Source organism: Macrobrachium nipponense, chromosome 39, assembly GCF_015104395.2.
Source record: "Macrobrachium nipponense isolate FS-2020 chromosome 39, ASM1510439v2, whole genome shotgun sequence".
Classification (NCBI taxonomy): Eukaryota; Metazoa; Arthropoda; class Malacostraca; order Decapoda; family Palaemonidae; genus Macrobrachium; species Macrobrachium nipponense.
This window is the reverse complement of record NC_061099.1, coordinates 23,465,315-23,489,766: the sequence shown is the minus strand read 5'-3', so window position 1 is coordinate 23,489,766 and position 24,452 is coordinate 23,465,315. Positions and strand designations below refer to the sequence as shown.

At 43.1% G+C, this 24,452-nt stretch overlaps 1 protein-coding gene across 2 annotated transcripts in view; it reads right to left on the bottom strand.

The window, feature by feature from the left end:
• Positions 1-24,452, bottom strand: part of LOC135210215 (fibrillin-1-like) — a 179,911-nt gene that overhangs the window by 16,017 nt on the left and 139,442 nt on the right. For both annotated transcript variants that reach the window (XM_064243051.1, XM_064243052.1), the window contains 6 exons: positions 23,023-23,145; positions 22,569-22,691; positions 22,113-22,235; positions 21,132-21,254; positions 1,010-1,132; positions 2-115 (listed from right to left, as the gene is read on the bottom strand). In XM_064243051.1, coding sequence (XP_064099121.1) covers positions 2-115; positions 1,010-1,132; positions 21,132-21,254; positions 22,113-22,235; positions 22,569-22,691; positions 23,023-23,145 — 729 coding nt within the window. The remainder of the gene's footprint in view (position 1; positions 116-1,009; positions 1,133-21,131; positions 21,255-22,112; positions 22,236-22,568; positions 22,692-23,022; positions 23,146-24,452) is intronic.

Below are 24,452 nucleotides of genomic sequence, written 5' to 3'. Positions count from 1 at the left end.
CCAGTGCAACTTTTACCATTCCCGGAATAGCCTGCATTACATAAGCACCTGTATATTCCTCCAGTTTTGACACATGTAGCTTGAGAGTTGCATGGCTCAAGGCAATTTTTAAGTTCTGAAAAGTCATAGTATTTAGTTCACACAGCTTTCACCATATGTGGTCCCCCCGTATTCGCGGGGGATGCGTACCAGGCCCCCCCGTGAATAGTTAGAATCCGCGAATATTTGGAACCCCTATAAAAAGGCTAAAAACAGCCTATTTTGTTAGTTAAAACTTAAGAAAAACCACTAAAAATGTTCATACTTAGTTTTTTTAATAGTTTTATCACAAAAAGTGCATTTTATGATGAAATTGATAACAAAAACCAGGAATTTGTGGATATTTCTCATAGAAAAATCCCGCGAATGCGCGAATTTTCCGCGAATAATGTAGGGAAACGTTCCCGAGAGAAATCCGCGAATGTGTGAGTCCGCGAATCCGGAGAACGCGAATACAGGGGGTCCACTGTAATTCCAAAATGTTTCTATCAAAACATGGCAGTCTGACTTTTATGATACACCATTACCAAATCATTTTGCAACATGCTCGCTCACTAAACCATATATCCCATAAGTGAAGCAGAATATGTTTTTAAAATGAGCATAGTACTAGTATATATATGTATGAACTACTGCCAGAACATGGCCATGGATTCCATGGGTATAAAAATTAACATTTTACCAAAACCATCATAAAGAATATTTTTGATAATCACTTGCTACTTGCCTATGACAACCAATTCTTCTGATTATGTTTAGATGTAACCTGAATGTTGTTTCATTTTTACTACATAACAGGGAGCCTCAAAGCTCTCCATAATTCTGTAACAGGTGATTAATGCAATGCACTTTACACAAACCCCCAAAATCAAATGAATTCAAAGATGCAGTTTTTGCCAAATACAATTATTCAATAAATTTTGAAATTAAAAAAAAGTGTACTGTACTAAAAACAAACATTGTAACTTACCAAAGCAATTTTGTCCATTACCAGTAAAACCCGGCTCACATGAGCAGACATAGCTACCATCTGTGTTGATGCACACAGCATTTATATGGCAGTTAGATGTTCCATCAAGGCACTCATTTTTGTCTGAAATAATAATAAAATAAATCAATGTGTAACATCAACACACTGACAGCTATGAATCTTAACTTTTCTTAGTCCTTCCTAAAATACTTTCTCCAATATTTTCATAGAAGTCAGATTCCTTTATTTCCACAATGTAGAGCATCCCCTTATCCTTAATATACCATTACTGGAGGGCTCTTTCTGGTCCTATTTCTTCCTCCACCCTGTTTTTAGATGGTACATAAAGGCAGTTCCCAGTTATTAGTTGTGGGGGGGGGGGGGGGTTTTCCGTTCTCTGTGGGGTTGCTGGGGTGCAATAAGCAAGAACTGCCATTAACCATAATTCAGTGATTTATGGTGCTTATGGTACTGTAACCTGTTTATGGCACCTCCGTTGGGTATGGCACCATAAATCGCAGATTTTATGGCGTTAGACAATAGCCAATTTTGTGGCGCTGGACAATCGCCATAAACTGAATCGCCATTAACAGTCCGCTGATAACCAAGGACTGCCTGTACTATATTCTTATAAGCTCGTGAATTACCAGCTCTCCTGTGGTTAGTCACTTGTTCCAGATGGCCCTGAAGATTTTCCCATCTGTATTCTTCCCATGGGCAAATTTAACTGCTTCAGCTATTATTTTCTCTATGCCTTTTAATCTCTTATCATTACCTTTGCAGGTCCTTCAATTTTGCCTACATCCTGTTCAGTGTTTAATTCTGTAATTATTTGTATAATTATTTGTAGGGTACAAAAAAAGTAGAGTATCGTGAAATAATTTACTGTACTAATCCATTTTTTTTTTTTCAACCCAAGAAACAATGCGCTGCAAGCAATGCCTAGTAACTTGGGCTCATTAAAAAGAAACAACAATACGCTTATTGTACTTAGTTTTCTCATAAAATAATGGCACAATGTTTAATTTACAATACTGTGGGAGAGAGAACTTTGTAAGTTAACTGATGACAAAGTTGATAGCAAACGAGTAAGGTCAATAAATTAGAAATTGAATTTTATACCAAACATGACAAATTTTTTATAAGTTTGTATTTTTCATAGCTAACAAACCTGAGGTCTTAACAATAGGATAATCTTCTAGCACCAGCTGGAAACCAGTTAAAAACAATCAAATATTGTAAAGCAAGGAATCTGTGGCATCTAGCAACTCGTGCGTATACGAGGTGGATGTTGGTCACTGACCAGGCTTGGAACCTCGTGATGCACCAGTCTTTCTTACAACCAAGGATATGAGAGGGGCAGCTAGAGGTGGGCAGTTAAGGTTATCAGGGGCCTATAATTTTGGTGATATTGGCCCAAATTTGCAAAAATGAGTTATCCTCATATTTCCACAGATCTGGGTCTGGGCCATTGCCACGCGCAAGATATTATCGATACGAAGCCTTTTAAACGGTTTAAAGGCCAATTTAAAGGTCACACCCAAGTAGAGAACTAAAGGTCTGGTTAGGGGTGGTTTTACTATTTCTATTTGCATTCATTCTTCAAGTAACTTATTTCTTTTCACTGAATTTTTTTTCGTATGCCGTACAATATGTTTTCCTGATAGAAATGGGAACTCTTCCCATGACTGAGTAATGCGAGCCAGTTGTCCTTAGAGAGAATAGTTATACGTATTTGTTTTATGTAATCGTGTATTTGTTATTTTCAATCGATTGCCACATTTCCTCGGACTTTTGGACATCAATTGTGTTATAAATATTACCAACATGCGATAAAAGAAGTTTAGTAAGCGACGGGAAGCAAGCTCTCGCAATATCAAAACTTATCTTGAAGCTAAAAGTATACACACAGCTAATAATGTGGCTTCTCATGTGTTGCCACCAACCATGTGTACTAAGGAGATGCCAAGTACTTCCTATTACGAAGCTCCGAGTGAAATCTATTATTCTCTTGTACAAATATATCAAAATAATGATGATGATGATGGCACCAACGACTTTGTTTTGAAGTTATCTGATGATAAGGACAGGAAGGAGGAAGAGAATGAGCATTTTCAAGATGTAATTGCTGTCCCTGACATAGCAGATGATGCCAGTATTTTATCAGGAGCCTTCAGATGAAAGAGAAGACAAGGAAACGAATGCATTCAAGAAAGCAAAAGAAGCAAAGAACATCTAAAGGAGGATATGAGGGAGGGGCTCATTAGCCTCCTAAAAACCTGGCAGCACAAGAGTAGAATGGCATTCTATGATAACCCCCCAAAAATAATAAAAATTATTTTCTTTAGTGATAACTATTTTTTTTTAGAGAATAATATCTCTTATAAAAGAGAGGGGAGCAGGTGCCATGTAGGTTTTTCCAAGAAACTTTATGCGCTTCTAAAAACAAAACAAATGGTTAGCACAACTTTAACTGCATTTTTCTCAAAACTTACATTTTCTACATAAAAATTCTGAAAACTTCCTTATTTATGAATGGATTTTATTAACATAAAAAGCAATTTGAATAAAGATTGTGAGAGAACACATCGGCAAATTTATTTTTCTTTTTTCTCTAAAAAAAATGTTTTACCTAGATTCAATATATATACTATATATATAGTTTTTTTTTTTTTTGTTTTTTTTTTTTTTTTTTTTTTTTTTTTTTTTGCATTTTCAAAAATATACCTGAGCGAGATAAGCACCCACCTAAGTGGGGCTTCTGAGGAGGGGGGGAGGCAGGTCGGTAGAGGGAGACAATCACGTGACCGCCCGCCTCCCTCGCGGTATGGGGAACCGCGAGAAAGGCAGAGCGGGAGGCTAGAGGACTAGCCTAGCCGACGCAATACAAAAACAAAGCATAAATAAAGAAAGATAGTAACATATGTACTGGACATGGGGTGTGAAAATAAAAAAAAGAAACTAAATAAGTGGTATTAGAAAAATAAAATGAATACATTAATGAAAAATAATGCTTGTCCCGAAGAACACGAAACAAAGAGAAGTACACAAAGGAAAAACCCCGTGCCAGTGCACAAACAAGAAATAACAAAATACAATAAAATAACACAAGAATATATGTATAACCATCAAAAATAGCATCCAAAACACTGGTAGAGATAAATAAAAAGCGCTATTATTAATCGGATCACAAGGTATGGAAGACCGCGTGAAACCGAAGCGATACGCAAAGGGAACACACTAATGGCGGCTCAAAGCCGACGCCTCATGAAGTGACGCCTGCTAAAAACCTAAATAATAAGGGAATGAAGGCCAGAAAGCACTCCCTGAATAGCGTAAACACTAAAACCAGTACTTAACTTGGATGCAGATGGAGATTGACGATCCATAACGAAGGAAAAAATCCAAAATAGCAAAAATACGAGAAAGAAAAAACGCGTGTGTATAGCGTACGGCTATCTGAAGGAATGACGCTACATATGCGGTCGTAGGTAGCAAGCCGTAGAACGGCTCCCCTTTTCTTGGGGGTTTTGATGTAAGAGGCTAATTGGAGTGGGTGCCGTGGTAGTGAGTTTCACTCGCCCCAGATCTATACAGACACCTTTTAAATGAAGGTGAGCGAGCTGGAATATTCTGACAGGTCCAATTTAGCAGTTCTCTGGTATTTTAGCAATATCTTACCTTAGAAATAGTGCTGAAGGAACCCATTTCACGGAGCGACACAGCTGAGCCCAGAAATATATTTTTTAAATAGCATACATCACAGATTAGATTTTTTAGTTTGCAGTTTTATTTGATAAGAATTAAACTTTCTATTACTTTTTTTTTTAATCGAATGATAAATAAAGAGATGTACTTTAAAAAACAAAAATTTTGTTTAAAAGAAAAATATTCGTTAAAAAAATAAATTTTTCATCCAATTCACCTGAAATTGTGTGTGCATCTTCGGTCAAACTAGAGGTAACATCTGTGGACGTTTGAACACTGTCACTCAAAATTAATCCCCGACCCAGCCGATACCCTTAATGTTAATACCTCAGATTTTTTTAGCTATGAAAAATACAAACTGATTAAAATTTTGTCATTTTTTTCATATGATTAACAAACTCTCGGTCTTAACAATAGGATAGTCTTATACTACTTAGAGTCGAGGTACAAATACCCAGAACTGGGTGGGGGTGTAGCCCACCTGACCACCCTTCCTAGAAGATAAGAGGTCTTAAGAAGGGGGTCTGAGCCCGTGAGAGAAAAGATAAAAAGAGTACCTAAAAACTCAACCTTCTGGGATTAAACACAATGAGACATGTCCAAATTCACTGAATTCGTGGAAGGTACAGAGAACTCTGTCTGTTTAGCAATAAACCACATAGGCCACAAGGATTTATTACCACTCCTCCCTCCCCTTGTCTGAGAGAGGAGTAAGTGCTACCCGAAGCAGATTTGTTTATTGTATAGGAACAAAACAAATAACTGCAACCAGTATGGCTGCCACACTCACCTGTATCGGACAAGTTCCAGCTTAAGATGTGTCTTATTCTTCAACCCCCCTGTAGGATGGAGAGGAAAAAAAAAGAGAAAGGAGGAGACCAGCCATCTCCCTCATTCTCTCTCCCACACAAACATCTTAGGTCAGATCAGATCGCCTCCTGCACTCGCCAGACGCTGCCTTCTCCCCAACCCCCCCCCCCCCCCCCCCCCCCCACCCCCCCCCCCCCCCCCCCCCCCCCCCCCCCCCCCCCCACCCCCCCCCCCCCCCCCCCCCCTTGTCTGCTTCCCCATGCTCTCTGAGAAGGCTCAAGTATATTTTTAAAGTCCATAGTGCATGGAGACATCAAGAAGACTACAAGCTTCAGGATCCAGGTACGGTGAGAGGAAATTCCAGTTCAGCCAGGGAATTCTTTTTACTTTTGTCTGTATTTCATTTCCTTTTTCCAAGGTGACTTGTGTAGTTTCTCATTCCCCCATCTGGGCTCAATTCTGTGATTACTCCCCTTTGATACTAGTAACATCCCCCTAGGAAATTCAAGCAACGAAATAGTTCTTTGTTCCCAGTCATTTCATTCCCTCCCATGAGTGGCCTTTTTTGATTGAAAGAAAGTAGTGTGTAACGTTCGCCCTCGTGTGCCCCCTGCCTTATGCCCGTGTCCTCTATTTGCAGACAAACACCGTGCCTGATTGTGGTAGGAGTTGGAAATCCTTGGAGCAAGCTTGCATTTTCAATCCACTTGCGCAAAATCTCTGAATGCCGTGACTGGATTGCTCCAGCCACGTGTTCCGGTGGATCAACAAAGCGACCCCCCCCCCCCTTTTTAGTCTCCTGGACCTCTGTAAATTCATGTAAATACAGTGCATTTAAAAGTAGAGTCCAGTTTTTATGTAAATTCCTCCTTCCTCAGTAATATCAGCCTTACGCCTGAGTAGGAGAAAAAAAAAAAAAAAAAAAAAAAAAAAAAAAAAAAAAAAAAAAAAAAAAAAAAAAAAAAAAAAAAAAAAAAAAAAAAAAAAAAAAAAAAAAAAAGTCTCCAAGGACCTGTGGGCAATGTCCTTCAGGAAGAGTTAACATGGTCTGCAGGAGCCAAGAACCAGCATTCAAAATCTTATGAAAAGATTCTTCTAAAAGGCCAGAGAGGAACTCATTCCTCCGATGTCATATGCTCAGACCTGCAGAGACTCTGTGACAGAACTATCCAGTGAGGAGTATGCTTGCTTTATCACCTCACGCAGTCAGTATGAATAGATCTTGGAAACTTCCATTCTGGACCGGCTAGTGCTAACAAAGTCTATGACACCCAGGCCTTGGGTGAAGAATCCATAGATAGCAGTGCACAGCTCTGACAGGATGAAGCAAAAACTCTTGCGGATCACTGTACACCAATTCATTCAGGAGAAGAATGAAAATGAGAAATCTGCCATCATGAACCGAGGGATTCTGAGTCTTAACTATGAATTCCGGGACAAATTTGAAGGCCACATTCCTGTAACCCTTGGTGTTTTTACTGTCATAAGCCAGGCCATGATGAGATGTCAGAGCCTTTCAGGCGCAGGATCAACCCAAAGGTGGCCCTGTAGTCCCTGAAAGCTGCGATGTAGAGAGTTTCCCTAAAGCTGCGATGTAGAGAGTTTGTCGTTTATGTGAAACAGAAAATCTGCTATCAGCTCACTGAAAATCAGAGTGGAGAGAAACACTGTCAACGACGCCAACCACAGTAGACAGCCCACTTGCCCTAGTAAACTGCTGACAAAGACCTGAGATAGCTGAACATGTGGTCTGCTGCTTTGCGAGAAAAGCTGCTTGCTCTCAGGAGATACTCGACAGTCTCCAGTTGTGAAGCAACAGAGATCTTACCGACTGGTGGAACCTTTCCACAGGAGGGTGGCAAAAGAGGTTCCGTGGAGGAATTCTCTTGGCACTGCTGACATTAGATATAAAAGTTATGGGAATCACTCTGCCTATGGACACAGAGGCACCACCAAGTACATCCTGAAATTCCTGGGATGCATTACTCTGTCCAGGACCTGATGGATTTGGCAGAACTGAGGGAAGGCATATATCTGGATATTGTGCCAAGAATGCTGAAGAGCGTCCCTCTGCCCGAGTGTAATGTTAGTTGGGAAAATTAGGATAGAGAGAGAGAGAGAGAGAGAGAGAGAGAGAGAGAGAGAGAGAGAGAGAGAGAGAGAGAGAGAGAGAGAGAGAGAGAGAGAGTGTTTCTCGTAATAACCCAAACAAGTGAAGTGATAACGTGATTGAAATAACCTTTTACCCCCACCGGAACCCAAGCAATTCCGGTGACATCGTTAATCACGCCCCAGCAAAGGTGTTGAATTATTCAAGGCCAAACAGGCTGTAACGATGGGCATCGTCAACCAATGAAGAAGACCAGAAGGCATGAATAGCAAAAGTCCGCCCACTACTGAAGGAAGGACTTCTTTGATAAGAGGTAGACAGAAGAAGCAGACAAGCAGAGAAAGGAGAGAAGCAATTTAGCAACTAGATGGTGAGCTTGTAGGCCTTTCCAGCTGTGGGGAAGAAAGGCTTCAAACATCAAAACTTTACCTCTGTACAATCTAAAATTGTATGTTTTCTAATACTTATGTATATAACGCTGGTGTAAATGAAGTAAGAAAAACTTTGTTGTGTCTTTCTAAGCATCTTGAGACTACAAGTATCCAGAGAATCTACAAATCTACAATAAAATATAAGACAACAATACACTGGTGGCCTACAAATAAAAAAAGACAATAATAACAAAGCCATTACAAAGGTAACAAATGAAAACGAAGAAATCTAAAAAGTACATTACAAGCAATAAGCAGTGCATTACATAAGGAAGAGGATCCTAGACCATCAAGAAGTAAGACTTCCAGCTTTCTGTTGGAGAGTGGGGCAAGGAGATCTAACATGGGTCTTCCCTCAAGATAAAAGACCACCACATTCATCCTGCCTGGAATGTATCTGACCATGAGCTCCACAGAGGTCGACCACATGCTAGTGCACATCTACTGTTAAATGAGTGAAGGTGGCGGCTGAGAGGAGTCTTCTCACCAACAATGAAAAATTCTGGGACCATGAATAGAAGATATCTAGCTTCTGTCATCGAGAAGTGGTCTAACAAGGTCTTCCAAGTAGACAGACAGCAAATCAATAGGACACACCATGGGGATGTCATAAAACAAAATACTCAGCACAGACATGATCAAATCTCCTACTGAACATTTTTCCATGAGAAAGTAATTGTACTGTAGACTTTGGGGGAAGTCCTTGAGCTGCCCAGGAAACATACATCTTCAACAGTAGAGACTTCTTATGAAGTAATCCCTTATGATGACATAAAATCAGTATGCTACTCATCAGAGGAGTCACCCTATAATGATAGGACACACACAACCCCCTTTGGGCTAAAGAACCACCATGGTGGTGTTCCTGAGCAACCTAAGCAGAGGTAAGATGGATCCTCCCTATTTTGAAGATAAAAACACCAGAATATGAGTTACATTACTGATCTGGTTACTCAGATGAAAAGGAAGGTTAAGCTAGGAATTGAACCTAACCCAACCCAACCCAATGCCAACCTTACATCAGGGAATTTGACGATTATGCCCAAAACTACAATCTCAAACCGCCAACACTTAGGCTAGCAGAATATGGAGAGAGATGTTTGCCCATCTAGGATAGGCCTAGGACCCAACCACCTTGGCTAGGATAAATAGGCAAGGGAAGGTTCAACTAGCACACCCATTATATGTTATGCTAGGCTAGCCTAATAACTTTATCCACTTAGGCTTGCTACGTAAGAATTCAACTACTTAGGCTAAGCTAAGATGAAAAGGAAGGTTCAAACTAACAAGGCTATGCTAAGCTAGGCCATGAACCCAACCACTTGCAAGGTTAAGAACTCAACTACTTAGGCTAGGAAGATGGTTAAGGCAGATTCAAACTAGCCAGGCTAGGCTAAGAACTCTCTGACCTAGGCTGGGCAAGAAGATAATTAAGCAAGCCACGAGCTAGGGTAGGCCAGGCTAAGAACTCAACACCACTTAGGCTAGGTTTAGGTAGCTTTGACTAGTTAAGCTAGGCTAAGAACTCAACCTAGGTTAGGTTAAGGTAGCATTGAACTAGTTAGGCTAGGCTAAGGTTAAGGTAGCTTTGAACTAGTTAGGCTAGGCTGAGGTTAAGGTAGCTTTGAACTAGTTAGGCTAGGCTGTTGTTAAGGTAGCTTTGAACTAGTTAGGCTAGGCTGAGGTTAAGGTAGCTTTGAACTAGTTAGGCTAGGCTGAGGTTAAGGTAGCTTTGAACTAGTTAGGCTAGGCTGTTGTTAAGGTAGCTTTGAACTAGTTAGGCTAGGCTGTTGTTAAGGTAGCTTTGAACTAGTTAGGCTAGGCTGTTGTTAAGGTAGCTTTGAACTAGTTAGGCTAGGCTGAGGTTAAGGTAGCTTTGAACTAGTTAGGCTTGGCTGAGGTTAAGGTAGCTTTGAACTAGTTAATCTAGGCTGGGGTTAAGGTAGCTTTGAACTAGTTAGGCTAGGCTGGGGTTAAGGTAGCTTTGAACTAGTTAGGCTAGTCTGGGGTTCGGTAGCTGGAACTAAGTTAAGGCTAGTTCTTTGAAAGGTTAACTAAAAGGTTAGGTTTCTAGCTCTGAGGTTAAGGTAGCTCTGAACTAGTTAATCTAGGCTGAGGTTAAAGTAGCTTTGAACTAGTTAGGCTAGGCTGTTGTTAAGGTAGCTTTGAACTAGTTAGGCTAGGCTGAGGTTAAGGTAGCTTTGAACTAGTTAGGCTAGGCTGAGGTTAAGGTAGCTTTGAACTAGTTAGGCTAGGCTGTTGTTAAGGTAGCTTTGAACTAGTTAGGCTAGGCTGTTGTTAAGGTAGCTTTGAACTAGTTAGGCTAGGCTGAGGTTAAGGTAGCTTTGAACTAGTTAATCTAGGCTGAGGTTAAGGTAGCTTTGAACTAGTTAGGCTAGGCTAAGAACTCAACCAATTAGGCTGGTTCAAGGTAGCTTTGAACTAGTTACTATGAGATTCAGGGTCTCTGTAACATGGTTTTTTGGACTTTGCTCCTTGTCAAAGCATCGGATGTAGCTGAAAGTTGACATATGTATATTTTACAACCACACACAAATTTTGTCAGCATTATCAATAACCTAAACCCGATAGTTTTGATTTTTATAGAGTAAAAATGAACTAGCCGACGCCATGGCCAATGATTACGAGCCAAGAGTCGAAAAACATTCATTACGTAAGCAAGGTAAACAAACACCTCTTGACTAAATGTTGCCCCGCCCATCCACCAGACAGAAATGCCATCGGCTCTGAAACCCAAAGACTTTATGAATGGCAGAACGATACATAGATGTGGGTGGGGTATCAGTGCTAGCGTAGTAATACTACTGTAGCAGTAGTGCCACAACAGTATAGCAGTAATATACATGAATTAAACGTTTAGACCAACTGCTGGGATCCTTGAGGATCATTTAGCACTTCTTACAACTACTCGAGAAATTAGTTTTTATAGCCAGAAGTTAAATTTTCTAATCCAACAATGCCCATGGTAGCCTTCAGTGTTATCCTGAATTATAACGAGGCGAAAGTGGGTGGAGCCTCATGAAGTCACCATTCTGACGATAATTATTGGTGAAGGTTTAAAGCCAATATACGGTACCGGCTATTTTTTTTTCAGTAAATAGGTAGATAGCCAATAAATAAAAATAGCTTGACATTGGTTATAGCAGTTACCAAATCAAGCTTGTCTACTATGTTTTTGGTAATTACCAACTATTCCCTACATCTTGTCAATCTGATTGTGACCTATAAAGTAGACTGTAATTTCTTTGGAAACTTATTTTGGGAGTTAGACTAATAATCGAAATGTTTTTGTATTTATTAACATATTTTGTTGGTTTGTTCATTATGAAAATTATCAGTGGGGAGGTTCCAGAGTTCATAAAGGTGTACTGCTTTGCTTATATTTAGATTTGTATGTCATTGTTGCCAGAGGTTTAGCCTTCGTTACGTATAGCCAATCATCCATCGAGAAAGAGGGAAGAAATGATGTCATAAGTTACGTAACGAGTGCGTTCGAAACCATTTCTCCGAGTAAGTTGGCCCGTCTTCAAAAAAGGTCACTTTCACATTATAAGTACCAAATTTATTCAACCTACGTAGTGCAGAATACACTCAAAATTTATGTGTTGATATAATATGTATTCTGAATAAGCGTTATTTATGAAATGCATAGTTAAAAAGTTATTGCGAAAAAACCGTGTTACAGAGGCCCTGAATCTCATAGTAGGCTGGGCTAAGGTTAGTTTGGCTAGGCTAAGGTTAAGGTAGCTTTGAACCGATTAGGTTAGGCTAAGAACTCGGCACTTGCTAGGCTAAGAACTCAACCACTTAAGACTAGGTCAAGGTAGCTTTGAACTAGCTGGGCTAGGCTAAGAACTTGGCACTTGCTAGGCTAAGAACTCGACAGCTTAAGGTAGCTTTGAACTAATTAGGCTAGGCCGAGAACCACTTAGGCTAGGTCAAGGTAGCTTTAAACTAGTTAGGCTAGGTTAAACAGGACTCAACTAGCTACTTGCTAAGTTAAGAATTCAATTACTTAGGCTGGGCTAAAACAGAAAGGCAAGCAGTTCCTTAATTTCCCTTGCCTTGAAGCCTTCTTGGCCTAGACTCAAGTACCTACCCAGAAAGTAGCCTGAATCCTAAAGAAGGTTGGATGGCTTGATTGAATGAATCCATTGACTGGCATTTCCACAGACATTCCGAATTACCTCTAGGCAGGTTATCATAGCTTCCACCAGAGGAACTACTTTCCCAAATATAATGGGATATCTGAATTCAACTTGAAAAGGAAGACACTAGAACAGGGCCGAGTGATGAATCCTGTACGTGGACGTGTATACGGACATGGGATAAATCAAACACACGTACACAGTGGTGTGATGTAGAACGATCTACAAGTGAATATCAGGCAGACCACCACCCTTGGCTAGTAGTCTCTCGACCTTTACTCCTGATGAAGCCTAAGTAGGACCTCGATCACGTACACGGTTGATGATCCCAATGAGAACATCAGGGAAAAGATCATTCTTGCCTAGAGGTATCTCAACCCGACTCCAGAAGATGAACGGCGAGAGTAGGACCTTCATCAGGTATACAGGCATGTGATGATCATGTATACGGACACGTGACTATTACGTATACGGGCGTGTGATGAATCACGAATATAGCAGTGATATGTGGAACGATCCAACAGAGACTATCTGGGAAAAGATCACTGTTTGCCTAGCAGTCTCAAACCCACACTTTAGAAGACGAATGGTGGTGATCACGTATACAGATGTGTGAATGTACACTGCCGTGTTCACCTTCTCCCCTTAAATTAGAAGTGTCTCATCATGCGACAAACTGGGACAGGCCGAGGAGATGAAGAACCAGACTGAGAACTCTGATGAAAATGAAGATCAGCACGGACTGAAACTATTCACGTGTAATGAAAAATACATAAAAATGGAAATGCAACCCATTCCATTATTAAACATAGCTACGCTCTGTAAAATAAGTCAATGAGGAAAAAACTCCCAAAAATACCTCGTCCGTTCAAGACGTGTGCAAATGCTGAAAAATCATAACCACAGACAAACAAATGAACATCCTTCCCGTAGATCGGTATGTCAGACCGGCTCTCATGGGAATCAGAGTAAACTAAGATGTCAGCATAACCTATATGTCATGGATGTGCATTCGTTTGTCCAATACTGTTCCCTTCCTGTGATCAAACACTGAACTCTGTATCACTTACTCTCTGCTATCTTTCCATAACTCAAGTCTCTTTAAAAAGCTCCTATCTCAAGATGTACTTCAACTTGTAAATATTTAAGAAGAATGTACTTTAAGTTTCATACGTCCAAGTGTTTTAAGCTCATCCTTCAACATGACTGATGTGAGAACTGAGAAATCCTTCCGAGTCCATGCCAGCCGGCCAACGTATTGAGAGAGAGAGAGAAGGGCTGAAATATGCCTCGATAAACCAACTGCTGTTCGCATTAGCGAATCATGAAGAAACCACCTTGTGACTGACCACTTCCTAATTCTTAGAGTTGGCCCAGTCACTTTGGTTAGGTAAGTCAGTTTTTATGGAATTTTTGCCAAATTCATGTCAATTAAATTAGTAAGTCATCATGCAATAAAACTCGGACAGGCCGAGGAGACAAAGAACCAGACTGAGAACTCTGATGAAAGTGAAGATCAACACGGACTGAAACAAGTTCACGTACTTGAAGGGGAGAGAGACGTCTGTGCTGGGAAGATGGAAAATCCCCTCTCTGGCTCTCAGAAAACGCCACAGGTCCCGATCTCTCCAACAGGAGGGAAGGGGGGAGGAGGAGGAAGAAATGGCGACGGAGGTCTTGCCCTACAACATCTCCCGCTTGAAACTATGGGCTCCTCCTACCTACAGGCGGAGGAGAGACGTCACCAAAGCAGACGTCACAGGCAGAGAAGTATTGAGCATGATGTCACGCCATTCAGACTAGTAGCCTAAGTCAAAGGTCTCAGTGCAAGCGAAGATGGTAAAAAAGGTCTTCTGCCATCTCCTACAGGAACCGGAAGGCCTCTCCAGGATGCGTACATGTGATTGATAGCGAAGAATTTCCAAGAAAATCCAACGCCAAAGGAATAGAGAGAGAGATCGCCCCTCTGTCGAATGCAGCAGTGTCAAGATAAAAAAACTTTTAAATTTAGTCTATGATAACAGATTCTAGTTTTATTTACAAAGAATTTTTTAATGGTAACCTTTTGGTACTGCATTTTTTATTATCATGCAACCATTTAGTATCATTATCACCACATTACCCGACTTACATTTGAAATGACAATTTGTCGAAAATTGCATTTTTCCTAACTATACAAACCTGAGGTCCTTTTACAATAGGAAGGTAACTAGCGGCAGCTGGACGGTCGTAAGCTTCGAACAAGGGAGTTCGGTAGTTAACTGCTTGTCCGACAGTGCTCACGCAGCGTGACTGGGAGGTGAAGAATCACTTTTGCTTTAGGCCCAGGAAAAAACGCAGAGTGAGGGGTGGCATGAGGTGGGACTACTATATGTAAAAGGACGTCAGGTTTGTATAGTTAGGAAAAATGCAATTTTCGACAAATTGTCATTTGTTCCAGTATGATATACAATCCATCGGTCCTTTAACAATAGGAAGACTCACTTCTTGGTGGGAGGAATCCAAGATTTTTGAGAACAGACTGGTGTTTGCCCAACCTTGGATTGCCTCCCTGGTCGTAAGAACGAAGGAGGTATCCTAGCCTCTGCCCAATTGATCGGGGTATGTACCGCAGGATCAATGGTTAGCCCTCTGGACCTAAGTAATAAGAGAGAGGCAAGCATATCTCTTAAAACTAGCAAGCAAGAATTTGTTCCTGTTACAAGAGGCAACATAAAGTTATGGGTTTGTCTCTTGTTGGCTTCCACTTCCTCCCCCTTGCTGGGGGAAGTGGTGGATATTCACTCCTATCCCTAATGAAAGGGATAGGATGGGGCTCGGTCGTGTAGCCTACCTGCATCGCCTCCTGCCCAGCGTAGTGACTACCGCGTCCCTCTGCCCACAGGTAGAGGGAGAGAAAAAGATGGGGAAGAGAAGGCCAGTCACCTTCTCAATCACCTATCCCTTCATGCAGTCACACCAGGAAGCGATGCTGTTCGGTTCGGTCCGCTCGGGAGCTGGGTAAGCTACACAACGTGTTTAGCAGCCACCACGGGTCTTAAGGAACAATTGTCCAAGGACCTGTGGGCTATATCCTGAAGGTAGAAGGAGGTGCATGTGGTCTGGTTGGACCAGACCCCTGCCTTCAGTACCTGCGCCACAGAGAAGTTCTTGCGGAATGCGAATGAAGGACCAATATCTCTGACTTCGTGAGCTCTCGGACGAAGGGTACGGATGTCGTCGCTACCATCAGCTTCGTACGCCCTCCTGATCACCTCACGCAGCCAGCAAGAAAGTGTGTTCCTGTAACTTCTTCTTGGTCATCCCGGTGCTAATGAAGATGTGTCAACACTCAGACCTGAGGTGTCAAGTTTACTTCAGATAGCACCATCGCGCCCTCACAGGACAAAGCAGCATCTCCTTCACATCGAAGGCGGTGAAGTCCATTAGGGAGGGGATTGTGAAGAACTCGAACCGATCGGCAGGGACCGAAGGATTCTGAGTCTTTGCTACAAAGTTCGGTATGAAATCAAGCGTCACAGATCCCCATCCCCTGGATGCTTGACTTCGCAGGAAAAGCCATGCAGTTCCCTCTTTGGTGATGTCCAGTACCCATACTGGTCTGTCCGTCTGCAGCGACCCATACTGGTCTGTCCGTCTGCAGCGAAGTGTCTCGCATTCTCGAATCCCATTGCAGCGAAGCCTCTCGTGGTCTCGTATCCCCCTGCGGCGAAGTCTCTCCGTCTCCGTAGTGGATAGGACACCGACACTCCATGGTGGGTGTCGATGGTATGGGTTCTGGGACAAGCTAGTAGGACAAAGTAATGATTGATCTGGAACAACCAAACTAAGTCCACGGCGTAGCTTGTAACTGACTTTGGCGGTTTGACAGCTGCTGACTGACTGCGTTCGGTTGTGTGAGGCAAGCTGTCCAAGCATCCGAGCAAGTCATGTCACTTTCTCCTTTAAAGGGTTATGCCGAGAGACCATACAAATCGTCTATTTGTTTGCCACCGCTGCCGGACGGCAGGTGATGATTCTCTAAGGCATGTGCCCGACAGGCGAAAGTCAATTGCCTTCTAGAGACCGAGGTCCCTGATGGCAAGACAGAATTCTCATATTAGTTGAATCTCAGCTAAGGAGAAACAACACTATGTGCCGTTGAAGACGAAGGTGGAAGGTGAATGCTACCTACGTCTTCGCAGCCAAATCGAGAGAAAAATTCTCAAGATTCTGAACCTGTGCTTACAAAGGACTGAAAACGCTAAACTGCTATTTCATTGCTGTTCGGTGAGGAGTCGTAGTTGCAATGAAAGCAGGGTGCTTTTCAGTAATGAAAACACAGGGATGTATTGCCTGAAGAACTGCTTCTCATGGGCTGATCATCATCATCTTCAGGTTATCCAGGGAGGACAATACTGGGAAGTAGAGCTGGCAGGGCGGGGAGCAGGCGATGTCTTCCGTTATACATCTGTAATTCGGGGTGAACAATGAACAATTGCACACCTACGAATACGAGATATTTAGAAGACAAACTCAGATGTCTGGAGAAATCATTCCGTATTATCGCAGGGGTGCGATGCAGCGGGAGACTAGGCTACAGACTTCCGTTACCGTGCAGTAAACAGAAAGATGATAGTGTCCATTGAGATATCTGTGTCTGAAAATTCTCGCAATGTCCAAGGCGATGCAGTAGAGATGGTCATTCATGTATGCGAGAATCCCCATCAATCAGAGGCCTAATGCTGTGATTGTCGGGCAGAGATACGGTTCGGTAGTCAATCATTGTAGGGGAGAGAGACATAAACCGACCGTGCATCTCTGAGAGCCAGCTGGTACTGGGCTGCGTTGGGAGCCCAATACACAGTTAGCTCTCGCTCACTTGTCATCCTGAGTTGCCAGGTAATCCATTCCAAGATGGAATGCGTTCGACTAGAACCATCGAGCGTAAAAAAAATACGCTCAAGGAATTTTATTTAAAAGAAACGGATTTCGGTGAATACAAAAGCTGAGGTGGTGTTGTCGTAACAATACCACAAGTCTCTCAAAATCGAAACTGGTAACTCCTGGGAGGTTGCAGGCAGTCCCGAGTTGCAGTTCAATTAAGATACTATTCGTCTCGGTCACAATCCGTAGAGTTAACTACGGTATGTGCCTACGCCCTGGACAATTCAACTGATTAACAGAATCATGTCGCGAGGGTAATATACGTAGTATATTTGTAGGTTCCTGTACAAAGACCTCCATCCTAAATTCTTTTCCATTCAAGGAATGAGAATAAGGATTGGAAGCAGACACCCTTCATTCTCTAATCAAGAGAGTGAAGAAGTCTTCCCCGAAGGAAAGCTTCAATGGTGATAACAGAATACCGAAGACGATAGTTCAAGCCAAACTGGATGTTCCCGTCCGTTCTTCTCTATCTCAGGGTTGGTCGCCTACTGTGAGATATTCTTCCTAGAAATTCTAGGAATTCGAGCATTCAGTGAGATTCCCGATTATCGTAGTAACAATTATCGGGGATTCTCGTCTAGCCCACTCTGGACCGTGGTTTTGCCCAAGTGTCTGCAGACCGTAAAAAAACCTGAACAATTTGAGTGTGATAGAAATTCCGCAGAATTCTAAGCGCTCGGCGAAACCCCCACCGAATTCGTCAGACGATCATCGGTTGGGGGTCCTCCCGATTCCTGTAGAAATCGAGGATGGGGCAGGATCCTTCCTCAACGACGGGGGACTTACGTCCGGTAAGACCCGAAGGTCCCCCCCAGGAACGCAGTCCCCAACGTGGAATCCTACAGAGTACTCTCTGCAGGATTCCACGTAGCTGTAAGGAGAGAGGGAATGGGAGAGGAATTGGATACTCGCTCGTAGCTGTAAGGAGAGAGGGAATGGGGGAGGAATTGGATACTCGCTCACCTTCCCAGTGGAACTAGCAGTTGGAGAAGCAAGTACGAGGAGCCATCCCCTTGCAGCGATGGCCTCTCAGAGTGTGGGAAAACGTATCTTCAGGAGAAAACGTTTTCCCGAGGAGGGTTACAAACTCGTACTGCAGGTTAAGCGTCTGCCGCCACAGTGAATGTCATTTGGGTGGGGCTGATCGAGCACCTGACAGGAGAGAGCCGATACCGTCCTCAGACTCGTCCCAGTCCTCGTCGAGGCCGAAACCTATCAAGAGGACCGAAGGGGGAGCACGCCCTGTTCTCTTGAATGGGTGGTCCAGACGGACCGTCACGTGAACAGCGGTGATGGTCCCTCCAAGAGTCTGGGAAGCGTCATTCATCCTTGCCAGCCTGCCCCCCACCCTCACGGTCACTCCTGCTTGCCTCGTTCCTCCCGGTGTAGCCTAAGGAGGTTGAAAGGACAGGTGAGGGAGACCTGATGCTTCTACCCTTCCTACTAGCATGCTAGTAGGCTGGGAGGACTGCAGGCGATCGCCAACCAACGGTGGCGATCGAGCTGCAGGTCTGGACCAGTGGCTTCTTGGAGAAAAGCTGGACCAAGGATCGGAGCGTCGGTCATATGTCAGAGGAGCTGTTATGAGAGCTCCTCCCCTGCCTACCAGCAGAACCGGTAGGCTGGGAGGACTGTGATGATCATCAACCACGGTGATGGTCGAGTTGCTGGTCTGGACCAGCAGCTGGCGATCATTCCCCGAGGTCGTTGTGCTGACGAATCAGCACAATGACCTCAGCAAAATTCCTCTGGATCTCAGGAGTGCCCGCATCTTGAGGAGTAGGACCATCAAGCCCCTCCAGCAAGAGCGATTCCTGAGACCCTCCTCCTTCAGAGGGAGGAACAGCGGCAGACCCCTCCCGGTCTCCTCCTGTCACTTGCGCATACGACCTGGTCAATCCGAGGACCGTGCCTGGCACGTAGGGCATCGTGGCAGGATCATGGGGGGGCGCGCCCCTCACGATCACTCCTAGTTATCTCACCCTTCTCGGTGTAACCCGAGGAAGTTGGAGGAACAGGAGAGGAAGACCTGATGCTCCCCCCTCGCTCATCGGTGCGCATTGGGGGGCTGCAGGGAATCGCCAACGGTGACGATCAAGCTGCAGGCCTGGTCATGCCGCTCCCCTGGGGAGAGCGGCTGGACCGAGAACAGCGGCCCCGGTCCCGTGCGTCAGGGGAGCTGCTGCTGGTCCCCCTATCCGTCCGGTTCCAGTGGGAGCGGCGGTCAGGGGACCTGCAGAGACAACTGTCGCGATGGGACAGGTGCTCGTTCTCACGGCGCGTCAAACCGCTGGAACCAGCCGAGGCAGATTCCTGCGATCGAGGGGACCTCTTACCAGCCTCCGCCCGTGGTCGGTCTAGGACCGTCACGGCAATCCTGGTGACCAGCTGGTCACTACGAGAGCGATCACTGGTCTAGCGAGAGTCACCCGAGCGGCTTTCGCCAGCCTTCTGCTCCGTGCCTTGGTCCTGGCGCCGAGCGAACTCGGACGTCTGGGCCTTGGCTGGACGGTCGCCAGCGGGCGGCCGTACACTCGGTACCTAGAGGCCGAGCAGGAACCTGGTGGAGAGACGGGCCCTGCTCCCGAAGGAGCAGAAGGACCAGCAGAAGGACCCCCCGTCCCACCAGAGTGAGACGGGCCCTTATTAGTTCCCGAGGGAGCCTTCTTAGGGGGGAAGGAGGCAGCCTTCTTCTTTCTCGGCTTGGAAGCCTTGGGAGTCGGAGGGGAAGAGACGGCAGCAGGCGACGAAGAAGATGACGAAGAAGACAACGACACCTTCCTCCTCCTCTTCTTCTTCTTCGTCAGCTCCCTCAGGACAGGCGGCAAGTCCTCCATCCAGGATGGAGCTGGGGCTGCTGTTGCCGAAGCAACAGGGCTCAGCTGCACCTGTCCGGAAGGACCAGCGTCTGGGGCAGCAAAACTGCGGGCTGGAACGACGTCGGCAGGTGTGGGAACAGCAGGAACAGCAGCAGCGGCAGGTACAGCAGGTACGGCAGACAGGGGAGGTACTCCAGGAGACGGGGCAGCAGCCAGCGACATCCTGGGTACCGGCAGCAGGTCCAGGGGCGAGCTCTTCGGGCAACGGAAGACCGGGGCTGGCAGCACGAAGAACCCGGAGAGTGAGGCATGCCCCTCCTCGGCACGGCAACCGTTGCGTCACAGACATCACGAGAGGAGTGTAAACCAGGCGAGGAGGGGCAGCGTACCCTGGAGACGAGATCGTGTAGTGGTGGTCACCGCTCCATGGGTGACCGGCACAGCTCCCGCCAGATGCTGGAGCAGCCCCTGGACGCTCGGCGTGCCCTGAAGACCCAGTGACATCCACACCTGGCCAAGGTCGTCTCCCGCAGCAGGAGCCCTGAGGAAGCAATAGTCGTAAGTTAGGAGGCGTCCCCCTCGCGTGGGGGGGGTGAGCCCCATCCCTAGCGAACAAAGACCCCGAATACAACTGCACATCAGGTAACGAGCGCCCTCCTCTACGCTCGACGGATCGAGCGAAGAGAAGGGGGGCCGCGGGGATAGTTCCATGTCCGATGATCCATAAAATCAATGTAATAAAAGATGAAAAGGACAGTACGTACTTACAATTCACTTTCAAACACTGACAAACCAAGTTGAAAAATTCACAACAATAGCAAAGCATACGACGATGATGCGGGCAGAAAGCGATGATGAACACGTCCTCCACACACACACGGCCGAAAGCAAAAGTGATTCTTCACCTCCCAGTCGCGCTGCGCGCGCACTGTCGGACAAGCAGTTAACTACCGAACTCCCTTGTTCGAAGCTTACGACCGTCCCAGCTGCGGCTAGTTACCTTCCTATTGTAAAAGGACCGATGGTTTGTGTATCGTACCGGAACAACTTATGATTTCCACATAATGACAATAGTACTGGTAGTATTTACAAACATCATCCACCAACACTGGAATATAAAAGACATATATTTACTTAAACACTTACCAACGCAAGCCCGTCCATTCCCTGAATATCCACTCTTGCAGGTACAATTGTAGCTTCCCTCTGTGTTAATACAAAGGGCTTTTGCATGACAGTCATCAATCTTGTACAAGCATTCATTAATATCTGGAAGAAAAAGAACATTTTACTAACCATATCATCTGACAGTTAACAGCTATAAAACTTGTCTAAACAACACTTTCAAATTACAGTAAAAGTTCAGAGCTGTTTTCTAATCTCATTCTTGGAATTAAAGCAACAAGTTAGAAAAAAACAGTATATTTTAGATGCTTTCTGTTGTTCCTTTATACGTTCTCAAACTTAACATACATTAAAATTAGATTTCTAAAACCTTGCCTGTGATATACAAATGCTTGGGAATAAACATGCAACAAAGTTACTTGACAACTTTCTCTTTAGCTCAGATACTACAACACCTACACAGCATAAGATTTTTTCCATGTGACAAAAAGTACTCTGCATCTCCATTTCATATTAATGTTTTTAACCAAGTTTGTTATTCTTGTGTAGTTGCAGGTTTCTTCCTCAGTTTTTGCCTACCACTTAGTGACTGTGCAATGTAAATTGTAAAGCCTTCTCTCACAGGATTCCAGACCACCAACATACCCAGGAACTTAAATCATGGTTTTCTACAATATACATTTCAATTCTTCTGACAAGCTATTTTTCCACTGTTTTATAGCTCAGGCCAAGTGGGAATATGTATATTCATGTTCATGAACATTTCCAATAAAATTTAAGTCTCCCATCCTAATCTTTCAAGTGGCAAGTAAATTTTTATTCTATCTATATATATTTATTGTATAAACCTAGGTATGCAAATTATACTAGGAATACAAATATCAGAAAGCATCAGTAAAATACAACACAATGTAATCTGAAATTTCTCTCACTCATATCAGGAGGATTCCATAAAAATACTGAAAAGTATAAAACCACAACAGAAAATTTTTGACAACTTACCACTGCAAACTTTTCCACTTCCTCTGAAGCCTTGTCTACAATAACAATTTGCACTACCCACATTGTTGATACAATTAGCATTAACATCACAGTAACCCGGTGTCCCTGAGCACTCATTTATATCTGAAACAAAGTGTCTGGTAAGAACAGTATTCTGTGGAACTTTATGGTAAGTTAAGATTAAATTTAAAAGGAGGTACCTCCAAACAGTCACTTTTTGCAAAAGTGTCTTGAGTTCATGACCCCTTTTATGACAATTTTTGTCTCTAGAGACACTTCCATATTCATATGCTTACAGAAAGAGAATGGCTGAATACGTAATTACAAAATAACTACAGAGTAAACTAAAAATCTGAATTATGGAAATACTCTCATATAATCTAGAATGGAAAATATAAACTTCCATACACATATACTAAAAAGGGTCTTAACACACTGGCAAATATGATTACTTACCATAGCAAACCCGTCCATCACCACTGTAGCCTGGTTTACACATACAAATGTAGCTTCCTTCTGTATTATAACAGAATGCATGCTCATCACAAACACTAGTGGGGTCGGAACACTCAAAAATATCTGAAAAAATTAGATTTTAGCATTATGTTTTGTGCAAATAAATTGTCTATTACAATTCTATATTGATACAATGTATAAACTACAGTATTATCTCACTAAAACCAACTGCTACAATGGCACAAAGTTTAGATTTATAACAATTTTCAAGGTAAGAAACTATGATATAAAAATATTCAGATGTACACACTGAAATGATGTACCTGAATTCCAAAGTATTTACTGTCAGCTACTTTTAGCCCTCATCTCCATTAAGAAATCACTTAAGTTGTGAAACTGCTGCACACCTAAAGTTTCATTTTAACATTACTCCAACTCTCTTTACTCTACTCACCATAACAAGATCTTCCATCTCCAGTATAGCCTGGTTTACATGTGCATGAATAACTTCCCTGAGTGTTCGTGCAAAAAGCATTCGTGTGGCAGTGAGACGTTCTTTCAGCACACTCGTCGATATCTGTGTGTGTTCAGAGATCAGTAAACAGAGTTTTTCCAGCAACATATCAATCAGATCTTCACTGTATAAGAAATCTGTACAAAAATATGTATAAATACATACTGTACAAGTACATATTTGAGTACATACATATACATATTACATATACATATTACATACATATTTGTCTGAACACTTAACACCTAAGAGATTCCAATTAAACCAACTATCATATTCCCAGCTGTTGAGATTCTATGGACTTTATTTTGAGCTAACGTTAGCTCAACATTTAATGACATTCTAGTTAGGTTGTTTCCCCTTAATATAGTAAAATAAACCAACAGAAAGAACTTGCCTTCAAATAATAACCTGGTTGACAATAGCCAAGCAAGTATTGTATTTTAAACATTAAAACCAGCATTATACCATCAGCGATGTACATTCAACAATAACAGAAATATTGGTTAATGTCCTTTGTTCCAAATGAGTTTTATGACCCAAACCACCACCCAAAGATTCTCAATCAATTAATAAAATCATGACTGTCATTACTCCCAACTTTCACCCAATGCCATATTTCCTTTATTCTGTTTTTAAAAAATATGACAAAACCTTGCATATGAAGATTTTGGAAAAAGACCTACTTCATTTAAAAAGCTTAAAAATACGTAAAAAGCTACCAAGAACATTGGTTAGAACCTACTTCAAAAGAGTCACCTATACTTGACACAATATATGTTTGCACCACAAAGTCAAAAATAAAATAGAATTGGATTGAATATAGAATAAAGGTCAAAGGCCATGCTCTACAGCCTAAGAGGTCATTCAGTGCTGAAAAGGGAACTGACTAAAGGTCCGAAAAGTGTTAACAGGAAGAAAACCTTGCAATTGTACTTTGAAAGAAAGTCAGATGGAAGAAAGAATGTTAAAGGAGGTACAGTAAATGTTATGAAAGTGGTTGCAGCTAGGGGCCAAAGGGATGTTGCACAAACCCTTAAGTAATGCCTACCTACTGTCCATCACACGAGATGCACTGATGGAACTAACCCCCTACAGGGCAAAAGTAAAAAGGTACTTAAAAAGATCAAAGTGACCTTTTCTTTGGGCTATAAAAATAAATCATAGATACTTGGAAACTTGTAACATACCGTGGTACCTCGAGATACAAAATTAATCCGTTCCGAGGCGGCCTTCGTATCATGAGTTTTTTATATCATGAACCGCATTTTACATGTAAATTGGCTAATCCGTTCCAAGCCCTCCAAAAACACCCCAGTAAATTTCATACTAAAGCTAAATTGAGACTATAAACAATGAAATACTACAAC